This window comes from Halichoerus grypus, chromosome 6 (assembly GCF_964656455.1).
Source record: "Halichoerus grypus chromosome 6, mHalGry1.hap1.1, whole genome shotgun sequence".
Classification (NCBI taxonomy): Eukaryota; Metazoa; Chordata; class Mammalia; order Carnivora; family Phocidae; genus Halichoerus; species Halichoerus grypus.
The window spans coordinates 121,429,137-121,443,668 of NC_135717.1; the positions used below are offsets into that span (position 1 = coordinate 121,429,137).

General features: G+C 49.3%; 2 protein-coding genes across 4 annotated transcripts; one reads left to right on the forward strand and one right to left on the reverse strand.

Moving 5' to 3' along the window:
• Window positions 1-88: 88 nt before the first annotated feature.
• On the reverse strand, window positions 89-7,876 carry PMEL (premelanosome protein). 2 transcript variants are annotated; one of them, XM_036086625.2, is made up of 11 exons: window positions 7,785-7,876; window positions 5,474-5,584; window positions 5,180-5,326; window positions 4,116-4,250; window positions 3,590-3,751; window positions 2,612-3,310; window positions 1,750-1,866; window positions 1,430-1,514; window positions 1,115-1,320; window positions 920-1,007; window positions 89-342 (listed from the first exon to the last, which is right to left on the reverse strand). In XM_036086625.2, the coding sequence occupies exons 1-11, from the start codon at window positions 7,858-7,860 to the stop codon at window positions 198-200; spliced, it is 1,971 nt and encodes a 656-aa protein (XP_035942518.1). In that variant the 5' UTR covers window positions 7,861-7,876; the 3' UTR covers window positions 89-197. The 2 variants fall into 2 exon arrangements, with proteins under 2 accessions (XP_035942518.1, XP_077932240.1); XM_078076114.1 differs by having other exon boundaries at window positions 920-1,031.
• Window positions 7,877-8,632: 756 nt separating this feature from the next.
• CDK2 (cyclin dependent kinase 2) lies at window positions 8,633-14,289 on the forward strand. Of its 2 annotated transcripts, XM_036086626.2 has the most exons (8): window positions 8,633-8,969; window positions 9,696-9,773; window positions 9,877-9,997; window positions 10,686-10,856; window positions 11,334-11,435; window positions 12,121-12,264; window positions 12,568-12,771; window positions 13,053-14,289. In XM_036086626.2, the coding sequence occupies exons 1-8, from the start codon at window positions 8,854-8,856 to the stop codon at window positions 13,155-13,157; spliced, it is 1,041 nt and encodes a 346-aa protein (XP_035942519.1). In that variant the 5' UTR covers window positions 8,633-8,853; the 3' UTR covers window positions 13,158-14,289. The 2 variants fall into 2 exon arrangements, with proteins under 2 accessions (XP_035942519.1, XP_035942520.1); XM_036086627.2 differs by lacking the exon at window positions 12,121-12,264.
• The last annotated feature ends 243 nt before the right edge of the window (window positions 14,290-14,532 follow it).

Consider the following 14,532-nt stretch of genomic DNA (forward strand, 5'->3'; position numbering starts at 1 on the left):
TGTTAAGTAAATGGTACACCTCCTTCCCATATACCTCCCCTCCTTAAATGACACAGATGCTCCCAACAGCAAGAAAAAAAAAACAGCACCAGGTTCTGAGTATTTATTTCAGGTAATGGTAGTCTCCAAGGGAAGACTGGAGGAAAGATAAGCATTGCTGTCCACGCTGGGCAAATCACAGCATCACATGAGGTTACTCAGACCTGCTGCTGCCCACTGAGGAGGGGCCTGTTCTCACCAATGGGGCAAGAGCGGAAGACCCGGGGCAGACGCAGCCACTGGGTGCTACCACGTGGCAGCTGGGGAAGGGGGAGGGCTGAGCCCTGCTTCAGAAGTCTTCGCCTGAAATTGGGAGAAGAAGGGAGAAACTGATTAGCAATGGACAAGGGAAGCCTATCTGTGCTTCTCCAAAAAAAGAGGCCCCAGGTTTACTTGACCATGATCCTAGCTCCCTCCCCTTCTCACCAACAAGATTCATCTTGTCTTGTTTTTATGGTAACCTCTGTCCATTTCCCTCTTACCCTACAAGCTTCCCTGCTTTGAGGACCTTGGCACTCCAGGCCAGAGCATCTGCCCTTCTCACAGGTAGAGGACTCAGGTCACCCAATTTCCTCCACTCTTGATGTTATTATAAACAACAGTCATCAGTATCATCATTTATTGTACTCCTGCTTTAGAACTGGGTGCCCATAGGGCGGATATTAGTTTTCCTACTTATCAGAGGCTCAGGGACGTTAAGCTACTTTCCCAAGGTCCCCCCAGCAAGACTGCAGCCCAGGTCTGTTTAACTTCCAAGTCTGGGTTCTTTCCTGGATACCATGCTTCTTCAAAAGAAGTGGTGGTTCCTTCTCCTCTTGAGGAAGAACGAGTAGTGGTCATAAGGGATAAGGGGGTGTGAGCTAGATGGTGGGGCTCTCACCTGTATACCAGCGATACAAGCACCATAGCCATCAACACCAGCAAGAGGCCCACGAACAGGGGAGCCCGTCCAAGGCCTGCTTCTTGACCTGTGAGCAGAATCCCAGGCACAGCTTCGGTTAGTGTCTGCTCCTGCCAGATGGCCTCTGCCTATTCCCCCCACCCCCTTCACCCTAACTCTCGTCCAAGTACCTACCAGGCATTACAAGCTGGGTGCTGACCATTGCCAGACTGTTGGCATCAGCCAAAGACACATTGAGGCAGTAGGTCCCTGAGCCCCCCTTCAGGACTTGGTGCAAAACCAGCTGGCAGGCTGGGCTGGGCGGCACAGGCTGACATAGCCGCTGGGCAGGGGGCTGGCACCCTGCTGAGGAGATGTCCAGGCAGGCTTCCTTGGGCAGCCTGCAAGAGGTGTCGGCTTAGGTCGGGGCGACTGGGAAGGAACACTAGACACCAGAGGGCAATGCAACAGTCAGCCCAAGAGTTCTCAGGAAACCAGTGGGACACTCACCCTCCTTGGCAGGACACCGTCAGCTCGAACGCATCCCCTTCGCTGGATGGCACAGCCTGCAGGATCTCAGCACTCTCGATCCCCCCTGCAGAGTTGCAAGAGTTTACGTCTGGGATGCCTCTACCAGGCCTCTCCAAAGGCCCGCAGAGAGGAAAACCCTAGGGCTGCTTCCCCAATCCCATCCGTGCCTTCAAAATAAAAACCCTGGGATTTGGGTGTTCTTGTCCCGGTGAGTAACTCCTGCCAAGGTACGCTTCCACCGGCCAGCCTTAGGCAGGACACACCTCCCTCCGCCAGCCCCCAAAGCAGTCAAGACTCACGGACAATGTCCAGGGTGAGAGAAAAGGAGCCATATCGATACAGAACACAATCCAGGGGGGTTTGTCGCTTTGCCAGGATTAAGGTAGCTGCGCCATCCAGCAGGGGGCTCTGGGAACCTGGCAGGAGAGGATCGAAGAGGCTGTCAAGAGACAAATGACTCACTGGAAGTAGAAGCCACACAGGCATTTTTCCAGGTAGAGTCAGACCTGGTGGATCCAAGCTTGGAATCAGACAAGACCTGGAAAACCTCATTTTATAGATAAGGAAACTAGAGCCCAGAAGGAAGAATGAGCACCCCAGAGTCACACAGCTAGGAGTAGAGTTGGAGTTTTAAGAAATCCCAAGTGTTTATCACCCCCCACACCGTGCTGGGTCCTGGGCTAGACATGACACAAGTTACCTCATCCCTGTGCCACCATGTCATGCCTACCTTTTCAGTGTTCCTACCACAATTTCAGGTTGACCTGCTTTGGGATGGGAATCCAGGGGTGGGAAATGGTGCCAGAATCTGAGGCAGAATATTATGCATTTATACTTGCATAGAAAATGAGATACAAATATTATGTAAATGACCACGTGCTGTTCCCGGGCCTTCTCCTTAGGGAATAGCTCTCCTCAGAGACAGAGAAGCAACAAGCTCTCGCTCCATGGCCTAGGGAAAGACCCTGGTTTCCTGAACTCCAGATCTATTCCATGTTATTAAGAGGGACTTGAGGGCTTAAAACTAGTGGGAGCTCTGACGGGACTCCATTGCTAAGCAAAGGATTGGGTGACCTCTGGGGCCTCGGTAAGGCTTTTAGCTCTTCAGAGTAGTGACAAAGGCCCCACGTCAATGAACCGCATTCACACTGGCCCTCTTACCTGTAATACCTTCTGTGGGCACGAATGGGTTGGCATCTGGACCCTCAGGCTCAGGCGTGGGTACCTCTCCAGTTGTGGGCTCCACCGACCCTTTGGTTGTTACCTGCGCAACTGTGGTTCCAGAGGGCTCTGCGGGTGGCCCTTCAGGTGTTGTACCTGCGGTCTCTGCGAGTGTGGTACCTATGCCCCCTGAGGTTGGCACCTGCTCACTTGCAGTACCTGTGCCCTCTGTAGTTGGCACCTGTGCAAGCGTAGTGACCTCCGTGGTTGGCACGTGCACAGCTGTGGTTCCAGAGGGCTCTGCGGTTGGCACGTGACCACGTGTCGTGCTTACAACTTGTGCAGTAGGCTCTTGCCCAGCTGTGGTGCCAGGGGCCCCCGCGGTCGGCGCGTGCCCATCTGTGGTGACTGGAACTGGGGAGGAGCCACAGGAAGGGAGAGGAATGGCGGCCTGCAGCACCACCTGGGCCGTGATTGGGCCAGACTCCAGGTAAGTGTGAGTGACCACAAGTGCCCGAGAGATCAGGGTCCCGGTATGGTCTCCAAAGTCCCAGGTGTAGGAGAGGTCAGCCCCAGACAAATAGCCGCTGGGGTCATGGAGCCGGAGGGCGAAGGTCAGAGGATGATTTCTCAGGAAGTGCTTGTTCCCTCCATCCAAGGCCTGCAGCTGGGACACACTCACGGAGAAGGGCACCTGGTCTGGGATTGGAGCCAGAAAAGGTGAGAACCAGACCTGGGCCACAGCTTTTTTCACAGCCACACCCTCCGACTCCAGCTGACTGGCCCTGCACTGGCTCCAAGCCCCACATTCTTCTGCCCATGTCTTCCTGGCTCTGCCCCTTTAAGGTTACACACCATTTCCCCTTTCCCCATTCCTTTTTCCCCTTTCCCCTCTCCCCTTTCCAGTCAGGCCAAGCCTCCCCATCTTCTACCGCCCTGCACCCTTGTGACTGGCTTTGCCCCTTCCTAAATCCTTACCAGTAATGGTGAAGGCTGAGCAGGAGTGAGCAAGGGGCACGTAGCTCTGGGACTCCCGGCGGTGGTAGACAGTCACTTCCATGGTATGTGTGCCCAGCATTGCCTTGCCTGTCACAATGCTCAGCCCCGACACTGGGCCCCCCAGAACTTGCCAGTATTGGCCTGAGGTTTTTGAAAAGAAAAGCAGGGGTGGGGGAGGTACTGATCAAAGGGAACTGAGGGGAAGGATTAGAGACAGGGCACCAGAGAAGGAAGGTCCAGTAATGTACTGAGTATGGTTATTTCAGAGAGTATTTGGAAGGTGGTCCTGTGGGGGTCAGGAAAGGAATCCTGATAAGGGGGTCCATGGGATAGGACAATAATTGGGGAAGGGCCCCCAGAAACAACTATAGTAGAGAGAGTTGGAGGGGGCTGGGTGCTATCGAAGAGGAAAGAGCCATGGGGGCAATGAAGATTAAGGAAACTCACAGAGCAAAATGAAAGGGGATCAGGTAGGAAGAGGTAAATCCAAGAGTGGATGACTCACCCCAGGTCTTCCAGACATAAACAAAGCTTCTTGTATGAGACCAAGGGCCAGATGGGCAGGCCCTCCCATCAGGGAAGACGCAGGCATCATCAGGTACCTGGGGATACACTGGCTCTCCTCCCCACACCTGGCTCCCTGAAAGGTAGATACAGTCACCCTCGAAACCTGGCATTCCTTTCTATACACCAAAACCCCTATCATGGCTGCCAGAGAGGGGCTGTGGGAACACTCCTTAGCTACATAGGACATTCCCTTTGTTATCACCCATTTGGGGTGGTAACGGAAAGGATGGAAACTGGAATTATAGATTAATATGTACTTAATGACAGACAGAGGAAAGAGATTGGAAGGTCATACAGCAACATGTTTAGAGTGGTTTGCTCTAGCTGGTGGGATAAAAACAGTAAGAGTATCAGCTGACACTTATTGAGCCTCACCTTAGCCTAGGGCAGGCATTATGCTAACTTCTTTATATATTATCGCATTTTAATCCTTACAACAACATTCAAGTTAGTCAGCCCATTGTACAGTTAAGGGAATGGAAGGACAGAACAGTTAAGTTACTTGCCCAGGGTAACATATTATTTACAAATTTAAATCCATGTCTGTCTAAACTCTAGGTCCACTGGGTCTTCTGATCCCAATTTTGCATATTGTATTTTTTTTTTTTGCTTTATCTGTGTTTTTAAAATTTTTTCTACAATGAATATTATAGAATATGTATACAATTTGTTTTAAAAAAAAAAAGTAGGGGCACTAAAAAAAAAAAAAAGGGTGGCTCAGTCCCTAAGCATCTGCCTTTGGCTCAGGTCATGATCCCAGGGTCCTAGGATCGAGCCCCACATCGGGCTCCCTGCTCCGTAGGAAGCCTGCTTCTCCTTCTCCCACTCCCCCTGCTTATGTTCCCTCTCTCGCTCTCTCTGTCAAATAAATAAATAAAATATTTAAAAAACAAACAAACAAATAAATAAAAAGTAGAGGGGAAGGGGCACTCCTTGAGCTCACTGGGGACACCAGGGAATCTGAGCCCTTGGAATAAACGCCTGGAGTAGAGAGGTACTCACCATTCACGATGGTGTTGTTGGCCCAGACGACCTGCCCATCTGGTAGCACCTTTTGGCTTTTGGGGAAGTGCAGGGCAATAGAGAAGGAGGCATTTGCCCCAACCAGCGTAGGCCCATCATTACTGACCTTCAAGGACACTTGGCCACCTGGGAAGGACCAGCTGTGTTAGCCGGGACTCCACGGTTTTTCCTCCCCTTATACCTTTCCCCTTCCTATCTTTCCAAGCTACATTCAGCCCAGATCTTGCTCCTCTCCACACCCCATGCCCTCCCTGGAAATTGCCAAGTTCCCACCTCTCCAGCAGTCAGGATCCTGGATTTCTGTCCACTCTGGATACAGCTGCCTGTTCCAGGCTTTAGTTGTGCGCTGCCTTGGGACACCACGCCAGTCCTGGTCTCTGGGTCCTAAAAAGAAGGTACCATGAAGGCCCTACGATCACCCCTCAATCTCTTGTCAGGGGATAGCCCTGTTCCATGTCACCCCACTCACTCTCACGTTCAAAGTACATTTTAATTTACTGAATAGCCACCATGTACCAGGCACTGTGCTAGGTACAAAGGACTTAAGAAATGAATAAGACATGGCCCTGAAGGGATTCAAGACATGTCCATAAATTACAATAATTCAAGGTACTGTTTAATATGAGCCATAACAGACATGCACAAAGTGCAACAAAATGACTAAAGAGATTAGTTCCACTCCGGTGGATTGGGAAAGACCATTGGAGTGAGGAGTTGGCCTGTGGGATAGAGCACTCTGGGCAGAAGGACCAGCACGAGTGGAGGCATGGAGGCATGGTAGCATGAGGCATGATAGGAACTACCAGTGTGGTTGATGCACACTGTAAGAGATGAGGCCAAGAAGACAAGTGAAGGCTTTGAGTGCCAAGCAAAGGAGTTTGGCCTTTATTCTGTAGGCAAGGCCATGGCAGGAGATTATGTTTGTTTCACTGAGATATAATTCATATACCATAAAATTCACCCTTCAGAAGCTTTTTGAATATGACCAGATCTGGGTTTTAGAAGGATCACTATGGCAAGCAATGTAGAGGATGGATCAGAGGCAGGCAGAGGTTGGGAGTGGGGACCAAGCAGACAAAATTATTATAACTGACCAAAAGAGAGGTCTGAGAAAAAGGGATATGATGGATCTACATATACGCCTCACCCAGGTACAACAACTATCAACATTTTGCCACATTTGCTTTATCTATCCTTTGTTGTTGTTGTTTGTTTGTTGGCTAAAGTATTTAGAAGCAAATCCCAGACGTCTTGTTATTTTAACCGTACAATTTCAATACATATCCGTAAAAAATATGAACATTTTCTTGAATAAGCACAATGTCATTTCACACTGGACAAAATTATCAAACCCAATTCATATAAAATTTCATAAATATCTAAAAATGTCTTCTTGGGGCGCCTGAGTGGCTCAGTCAGTTGAGCGTCTGCCTTCGGCTCAGGTCATGATCTCAGGGTCCTGGGATCGAGCCCCGCATCGGGTTCCCTGCTTGGCGGGAAGCCTGCTTCTCCCTCTCCCACTCCCTCCTGCTTCTGTTCCCTCCCTCACAGTCTCTCTCTCTGTCAATTAAATAAATAAATAAAATCTTTAAAAAAATAAAATAAAAATGTCTTCTTATGATTTAAAAAATCAGTATCCAAAAAGTAAGCACAATCTTTTAAGAGGCTCAGGTGGACAGGCATGAACAGAATGTTTCCAGAATACATTAAGGAAATAGTAAAAGAAAAAGACTTGAAACTGCAGCATAAATGAGGGGAAGTCAGATCAACCAGAACTTCCTAGAAGTCTGTGAGACCAGGGATCCAGAGAGAGAAAGGGGAGACTGGGACATGATATCTGCAATTTTAGCACAGGAGAAACTATCTTCACTCCTGTAATGTGTACTGGAAACCTAGCTGAGTCTGCTGGGGGTGGGGGTGGGGATCTAGAATCATCTCATTGAGCATCCCACCACTAGAGCAAGAGAATCATAAGATACCCCATTCTTTCTTCACTCCCAACCCTCCCTCCTCAAAGCAGCACGGGACATTCCAGACCCTCTCACCGTCCCCACCCCCACCCCTTGCTCCTGTCACGAGGCCCCAATCCCCCAGAGCCCTTTCATGTGATGCTCAGCTGAGACCCCTCTGCCTGTCTCTTCCAGCCCCAGAACAAAAGCCTGAGCTGTGTTCACCCATCCCCATCCCAAAGAGGGGAGATGGTACCTCCTTTCCTTTTCTATCCAATACCACATTCTCTTACTCCTCACTTAAAATACCCTATCCCAAGTGCCTGAGTCATTCCCTAAGTCTTCCACTTATTTCCCTTTTGAAGCCCCTTCTCCAGCTCATTGCCCAGGGAGCCTCGGAGTTAGGGCCACAAAGACCCACTATCCTTTTGCCCTTCCAAGCAGATGGAATTATTTTCAAGCTCAGTCCCAAATCTCCACATAGGGAGGGAGCTCAGATGTCCATGTCCTCGCTAAATCAAATGGGTGAGAGAAGCCTGAAATATTGCCGGTATCTCCCATGAGGAAGGGAAAAACCAGAGTAGGTGTGCAACCCCAAATTCACACTTGTTCATGTCCACACACCCGACGCTCACCTTCTGTGGTCCCCACAGCCAGAAGAGCACCCATCACAGCCACATGGAGAAGGCATTTTCTCAGCACCAGATTCATCTTGTTCTTTCTTCCAGCAACCAAAGGCGCTGGGGGGGGCTGGGAGAAGCCCCTATATAGGAGAGGGGTGCTCATTTGCATAGCCCTTCCTCCTCTCCCTCTAGGAGAGGCTTGGGAGGGGCAGGAGGACCGGAGAAAGGCAGACTGACAAGGGATCCTGGTCCCTGGACATCTCGCTACTCAATGACAGTTTCTGGTTTCACTGGGTCACTCCCTTCTTGACTAGGAAATAATTGATTGAAGGTCAGCTACATAACGTGTACCCGACACATATAATTCATCATAGGCTAGTCAATCAGTCTGTTTTTTGAGTCAAACCAGGAAACCTCTCAAAGAGACAGAGGCCCTGCATCCCAAAACAGAGAGATAGTATAGGATGGGCAGAGGCGGGACGAACATCTTCAAGGCCCAGAAAACCCATACACTGAGATTCCTAGCTTCCTGCTTTTCAAGGGAGACTCTCTGGGCCAGGTGGAATTTCAGGGCGAGACACATTTTCCCTAGGGTTGGTGAAATGGCGAATTAGAGATCAGGAAATCCCTACAGATTCAGGACACAGGTAAGAAACTCGACTTCAAATCCAGGTACTTGGAAAAAGACATTTAGCTTCCCCACCGAGACAGAAACTTGTGTTAAGGACCCTCGGAACTAAACTTGCGAGAGGTGGGGTCATTTGCGGCAGCTAGGGGCGCTGGGCTCGCCCCTCCGCTCTGACGTTGACCAATAGGAAGGGCTGGGGGCGGGGCTAGGGAAACGCGGGAAGGAGGGGCGGGGCCTCCGGTGGCGGTAGGGAACTGGAGGGGAGGCGGCAACATTGTTTCAAGTTGGACAAATTGACAAGAGCGAGAGATACACTCCGTTCCATCCCGACCTGGGGCCGCAGAGCTGGGCCCTGTTTCCCCCTCCTCCACCCCGCGAGAGCCGGGGCCCGCCTTTTGCAGGGTTCCCAGGCCCCCGCTCCAGGGCCGGGCTGACCCGACTCGCTAGCGCTTCATGGAGAACTTCCAAAAAGTGGAAAAGATCGGAGAGGGCACGTACGGAGTTGTGTACAAAGCCAAAAACAAGGTGACGGGAGAAGTGGTGGCGCTTAAAAAAATCCGCCTGGACACGTGAGTGGCCTCTGTACCCGGGACTCCTCTAACTCGGGAGCTCCTTGAGTGTCCCCCCCCGCCCCCACCCCAACAGACGGGTAGCCGTCCAAGGACCGGAAGGTAGCAGGGAGGGACTTCTTTTGAAGTGGAGAGGTGGGTTGGAGGACAGTGAAGGGTTTCCCTGTGGAGAGTATAGGGCACTGTAGAATCTATGGGAAACTTCCTCCCCAAAGCCGAGTGATGCCCCCAAATCTGCAGTCAGGAAGAGTCAGGAAGAGGAAGGAGGCCTCTGAGATGGGGTCCAGGACTCCCCGTGGAGTTGGGTTTTGTGGGAACCGGTGAAGAGCACCTTTCTGAATGAATAGCCCTCCTCACTGCCCCAACCCCACCCTCATCTTAGAATTCTCTACCTCTTTCAAAAGAATGGCAGTTGAACCTCACTGGCCCCTCTAGGGAGGCTGGGTGCTGCTACTCCTATTTTTTCCCTGTTACCTTCTCTCTTCTTCACCTCCACCAGAAGGCTTTACTTACCTACCCCTGGGAAGAGAAGAAATAATGACCTTAATGTATTCAAAAACCACTCCCTGTCCACCCATGAATTAACTCCTACAGCACCCTTTCTCTTTTCTCACTTTCCTAGGGGATGCTGGGGTGGTGTCTCATTGGGAGGAAAAGAATGACGGGCTGGGGGAAAAGGAGTATTTGTAACCACATTCCTATCTCTGCTCTCTCAACCTCTCCAAGTGAGACGGAGGGTGTACCCAGTACTGCTATAAGAGAGATCTCTCTGCTTAAGGAGCTTAACCACCCTAACATTGTCAAGTAAGTATGTATCTGGGAGGTACTCTGACAGTAAAGGAGGATGTGTTCTGTGTAGCCTGGGTATTACTCTTCCTCACCTCCATTCCTGGACCTCCCTTCCCAGGCTGCTGGATGTCATCCACACAGAAAACAAACTCTATCTGGTTTTTGAGTTTCTGCATCAGGATCTGAAGAAATTTATGGATGCCTCTGCTTTGACTGGCATTCCTCTTCCCCTCATCAAGGTAATCCTTCTCAACAACTCCTCCCCAACATGGGCAAGTTTTGGGGGGACTGAAGGCAGGCAATTCAGACTGAGTGATGATTTGTGATCTTGGCTTCCTTCCCAGCCCTCATCCCCCTACACACACACACACACACACACACACACACGTACACACACACACACCTTTGTTTTGTGGCTCTTTCACTGCTCATTATGCTTATTAACCCCTGGGCTGGGCAGGAGAATCAAAGAAGTTGAAACTCTAGTGAGTCAACTTTGTAGCTCAGGTGGAAAGTCAGATGAAACTCAGATAAATGGGACTTGAGGGCACTTGGTAGATTCCTCCAAGAAGCCCTTCCACCTGTTTGGTAGGAGAAATAGCCAGTGAGTCTCTGTTGTCTGTTTTAGGGCTGGGTTCTTTACTCCCCGAGCTACTTTCAATCTACGAACAAACGTTTATTCAGTGCACATTTATTGAGCACTTCAACGTGCTAGGCACAGGATATGGAAAAGAGATGCAAAACTGAATAAGACCTAGTTCTTGTCTTCACTGCAAGGGCCTCTCACTCCAATGGGATATACAGCTTATAAACATGTAATTATAATCTAATATAGTAAAAGGCTTTAGTTGAGCCTTGCAGTCAGAGAGTGGACCCTAATAGCTCACTGTGGTAGAGAAACAAAGTTCTCTCTCTTTCCTTTGTCAGAGCTATCTGTTCCAGCTGCTTCAGGGCCTAGCCTTCTGCCATTCTCATCGGGTTCTGCACCGAGACCTCAAACCTCAGAATCTGCTTATCAACGCAGAGGGGGCCATCAAGCTAGCAGACTTTGGACTAGCCAGAGCCTTTGGAGTCCCTGTTCGTACTTACACCCATGAGGTGAGCCCCTCTCTGCATTTCTTCTCTGAACTTCCTGGGAGGTGTTAACAAGGACATTCACAAAATTACTAAACCTATCTGGTCAGCAGTTTCTCTCTCACTAGATGGAAAGTATGTCTGGCTACCCCAAGAGGTTTTAGAGTATGCACCAAGTTCACATTGTGGGGCTAACTGGGCTTTGATAGATACCAAGCCAGGAGAGCTGGATGGCACACCATTAAAATTATGACCACTTGTCTCAAGTTTTCCAGGATGATTGCAAATTGCAGGTTCAGAAAATATGGTCCTCAGAGTCACGGGCGAGGCTAACTCTGGTCTAAGAAGTTTACTGAGGGGAAGTCAGAAAGATGGGAAAGATGAAGGGAGAGAAGCTGCTTGTTAAGAGGCTGAGAGTTAGCAGAGTAACATTGAGGAGCTGAGATGTGGGAATCACCATGCCCCATGCACCACCCCTCCCCTTCCTGCTCTTGTCCCCAGGTGGTGACTCTGTGGTACCGAGCACCTGAAATCCTTCTGGGCTGCAAGTACTACTCCACAGCTGTAGATATCTGGAGCCTGGGCTGCATCTTTGCTGAAATGGTACGGAGGCAAGCCCGAGTTCCACCCAGCTCACTCCTCCCCACATTCAAGAACAACACAACTGTTTCTTTGCCTAGACCCGTGGCCCTTCTATTATCATAGGTTTTTTTTCTCTAGAGTAGCATCAAGGCAGGTAGGGGGGAAAGGATAGGACTGTTGTCCCTGATGCCAACCACAGTGTTAGTATAGCCTCAAACGGCCTTAGCACTCAAAACACATTTCTTACCCCTGAATTGAGCTAAATCATCTCTGCAGCTGTTTTAGCTTTAGTTTGCATATATTTGGGAGAATGAGTACCTGCTATTCAGTGCCTCTTTCATTTGGCCTATAGACCTTATTGTAGGGTTCCAGGAATATGGTGAAACCAACTGTATTCACCTTATCCATCCATACCTTTTATTTAAACTACAGACTTAAATCATGTCCCCCTCGACTTCTGGCTTTTCAGAATGAAGGATCCCTGAGGCCCAGCCTTTTATGGGAGCTCTCATCCCCTTTAATGTAACAGTGGAGTGGGCTGCATTTTCAAATCAAATCCGCAATTTGTTTTATAGTCCTTTATCTGGGTTGTGACTGGGGGCTTAGAAACCATTAGCCTGTATATAAAATGTGCATTTATCCCCCAGTACATTACCTTACAATTGCCCATATTCCTCTCTCAATTCATCAAAAAATATTTGTTAAGCACCTAGTGTGTACCCAGCACCATGCTAGGTGCTGTGGGGAACACAGAAGAAATGGAAGACACAGTCTCTGCCCGCTGTGCTCCTATCTAGAAGTGGCTGCATCACAAGGAGGGGGGATGACCGCAGTGTCTACCCCACACCCCGTGAGTGGCTTGGGATCCCTTTGCTACATGTCAGTGGCACCCCAGACATTCACCCCCTCCCAGCCCCACCCAGCCTTGGGGATCTGCAAAGGCATGGTTGGGGGAAGGAAGGAGGGGGCGAGGAGACAGATGAAGGGACTTCATTGTCTCAAGCTCTGTGTGACTGACCCCATGAAAGGCCCTGGGGAGGGAGTCATGGGGCCCTGCTGACCTTCCACTGCCTGTGGGAACCTCCATTGCACAGGGAGCAGCTTTGACTGACATCAGTGCGGGTCTTGGCCTTTTCTCTTTCCCCATTTTCAGGTGACCCGCCGGGCCCTATTCCCTGGAGATTCTGAAATTGACCAACTTTTCCGGATCTTTCGGACTCTGGGGACCCCAGATGAAGTGGTTTGGCCAGGAGTTACTTCTATGCCTGATTATAAGCCGAGTTTCCCCAAGTGGGCCCGGCAAGATTTTAGCAAAGTTGTTCCTCCCTTGGATGAAGATGGACGGAGCTTGCTATCGGTGAGAGTTGGGGATGGGCACCCATTTCCTCTTTTACTTCCCCAGGGCAGGTTTTTTTCCAGGATGAAGGAAGGATGAGACCCTGGAATTTGGGTCTTGGCATTTCCCTAGCCCCTGCTTCTCTCTCTCCCTGTTGGCATACCCATTCAAATATAGGGAGGAGGGAATTGGGAACTCTGCCTTGGGTAAAAGGAATTCTGGTTTCCTGATTTCTTGGAACACCTGCTGCCCATTTAGTCCACTGTCACATCACTGAAGTCAGCATACATCTCTCCCTCCAGCAAATGCTGCACTACGACCCCAACAAGCGGATTTCGGCAAAGGCAGCTCTGGCTCACCCTTTCTTCCAGGATGTGACCAAGCCAGTACCACACCTTCGACTCTGATGTCCTTCCCCCAGCCCCTACCCCAAGTCTCATCCTCTCCTCCAGCAGGGGCCTGATTTGGCTTGGCCCTGGGCTATTTGCCCTCTGATCTTGTCTGGCTGCCTTAATACCCACCTCCCCTTCTTAGCCAGCCAACTCTGGGGATATAAGGGGTGGAGGGGAGAAATAGGTGAAAATGAAAGGAAGCTTCAGTATTAGATGCACTTAAGTCCCTCTACCACCCTCTCCTCCTCCTCTTAGTCATTGCTGAGGAGGGCTGGTATTTAAAAAAAAAAAAAGAAAGAAAAAGACTGACTCTTTCTCCCTCCCCCACCCCCATAGGGTTTGCCATCCCAATCTCTGAAAGCCCTGAAATTATTATTTCCTGTGTTTGGGATGACAGACACCCCAAGCCTTCTGCGGCCACTGTGTTTGTAAGGCCAACTGATAGCAGAGGACCTAAGTTGGAACTTTTGAAAACCAAGCAAAACAAAAACATAGGGAGGGGCCTGTTTTAAAGAATTAGGTTAAAAAATAGACCAACCAATTTATACACTAGTTTTAGTGTTTCATCTCACCTAACAGTGTAGGAGACTCAAGACTCCCAGTCTCTGCAGTCCTTATGGGACTGCAGTAGAAATGATTGCCCCTAGAACCCCCTTTCTGTCCCTCCTATGGGCAAGAGGTGTCTGGGAAGCTCTAGGACAGGAATTGTGCTTCACTGTGGCCTTATGAGGCAAGGAAAAGTTGTTTGAATGTTTCTCTTCTTAAGATTCTTAGTTCTTCATGTCCCAGGTCCCATCTTCCTCTAAAGGCCACCCCATAGGAGTGGAAGTTAGGGTTTAGACATTTTGAGAATGCTGACACTTTTAGGGCTGTGACTGAGTGAGGGCATTGGGAAAATTTTTTTCTTTAAAAGAAGGATGAACAATTATATTTATATTTCATTCAGGTTATAGTAGTTTTTTAAGTGGGAATGGGTGGATTTGTTGCCATGCGCACCTTGGGATTTTGTAATGCGAATGTTTAAAAAAAGAGTATTTTTTTCTTTTTATGATTTTGTCTCTCTTCTCCCACCTCTTGTCTTCAAGTGTTCTTGCTATTAACATTATTTGTAATTTAGTTTGTAATTCATTAAAAACAAAAGTTCCTAGTTTTATAGTTCATCTCTTTCCTCCTTTACTTACATATTTACTGAAAGAATGATGTGTGAGAGAGAATATGAATGTGTGTATGTGATAGTTGGTTTCAGAGCGCCCCTTTTCCTAATCTCTCTGTGCAGGGCTACCCACCTCACCCCAATTCGGCCTCTTTTATGCAATTGGGATAGTGCCGAAAGTGGGCAAAATTAGAATTGTTGCCCCCATTTTACTGTTGGGGAAATGGAAACATACTT

What these genes read in the sequence shown, in the direction of transcription:
- CDK2 (XM_036086626.2), top strand. Translation starts at nt 8,854, where the DNA reads ATGGAGAACTTCCAAAAAGTGGAAAAGATCGGAGAGGGCACGTACGGA. An exon ending in AAAAAAATCCGCCTGGACAC is followed by an intron (nt 8,970 to 9,695) that starts GTGAGTGGCCTC and finishes AACCTCTCCAAG; the next exon opens with TGAGACGGAGGGTGTACCCA. An exon ending in TTCCTCTTCCCCTCATCAAG is followed by an intron (nt 9,998 to 10,685) that starts GTAATCCTTCTC and finishes TTCCTTTGTCAG; the next exon opens with AGCTATCTGTTCCAGCTGCT.
- PMEL (XM_078076114.1), bottom strand. Translation starts at nt 7,860, where the DNA reads ATGAATCTGGTGCTGAGAAAATGCCTTCTCCATGTGGCTGTGATGGGT. An exon ending in ACGGTGTCCTGCCAAGGAGG is followed by an intron (nt 1,321 to 1,429) that starts GTGAGTGTCCCA and finishes CACCTCTTGCAG; the next exon opens with GCTGCCCAAGGAAGCCTGCC. An exon ending in CTTGTATCGCTGGTATACAG is followed by an intron (nt 343 to 919) that starts GTGAGAGCCCCA and finishes TCCCAATTTCAG; the next exon opens with GCGAAGACTTCTGAAGCAGG.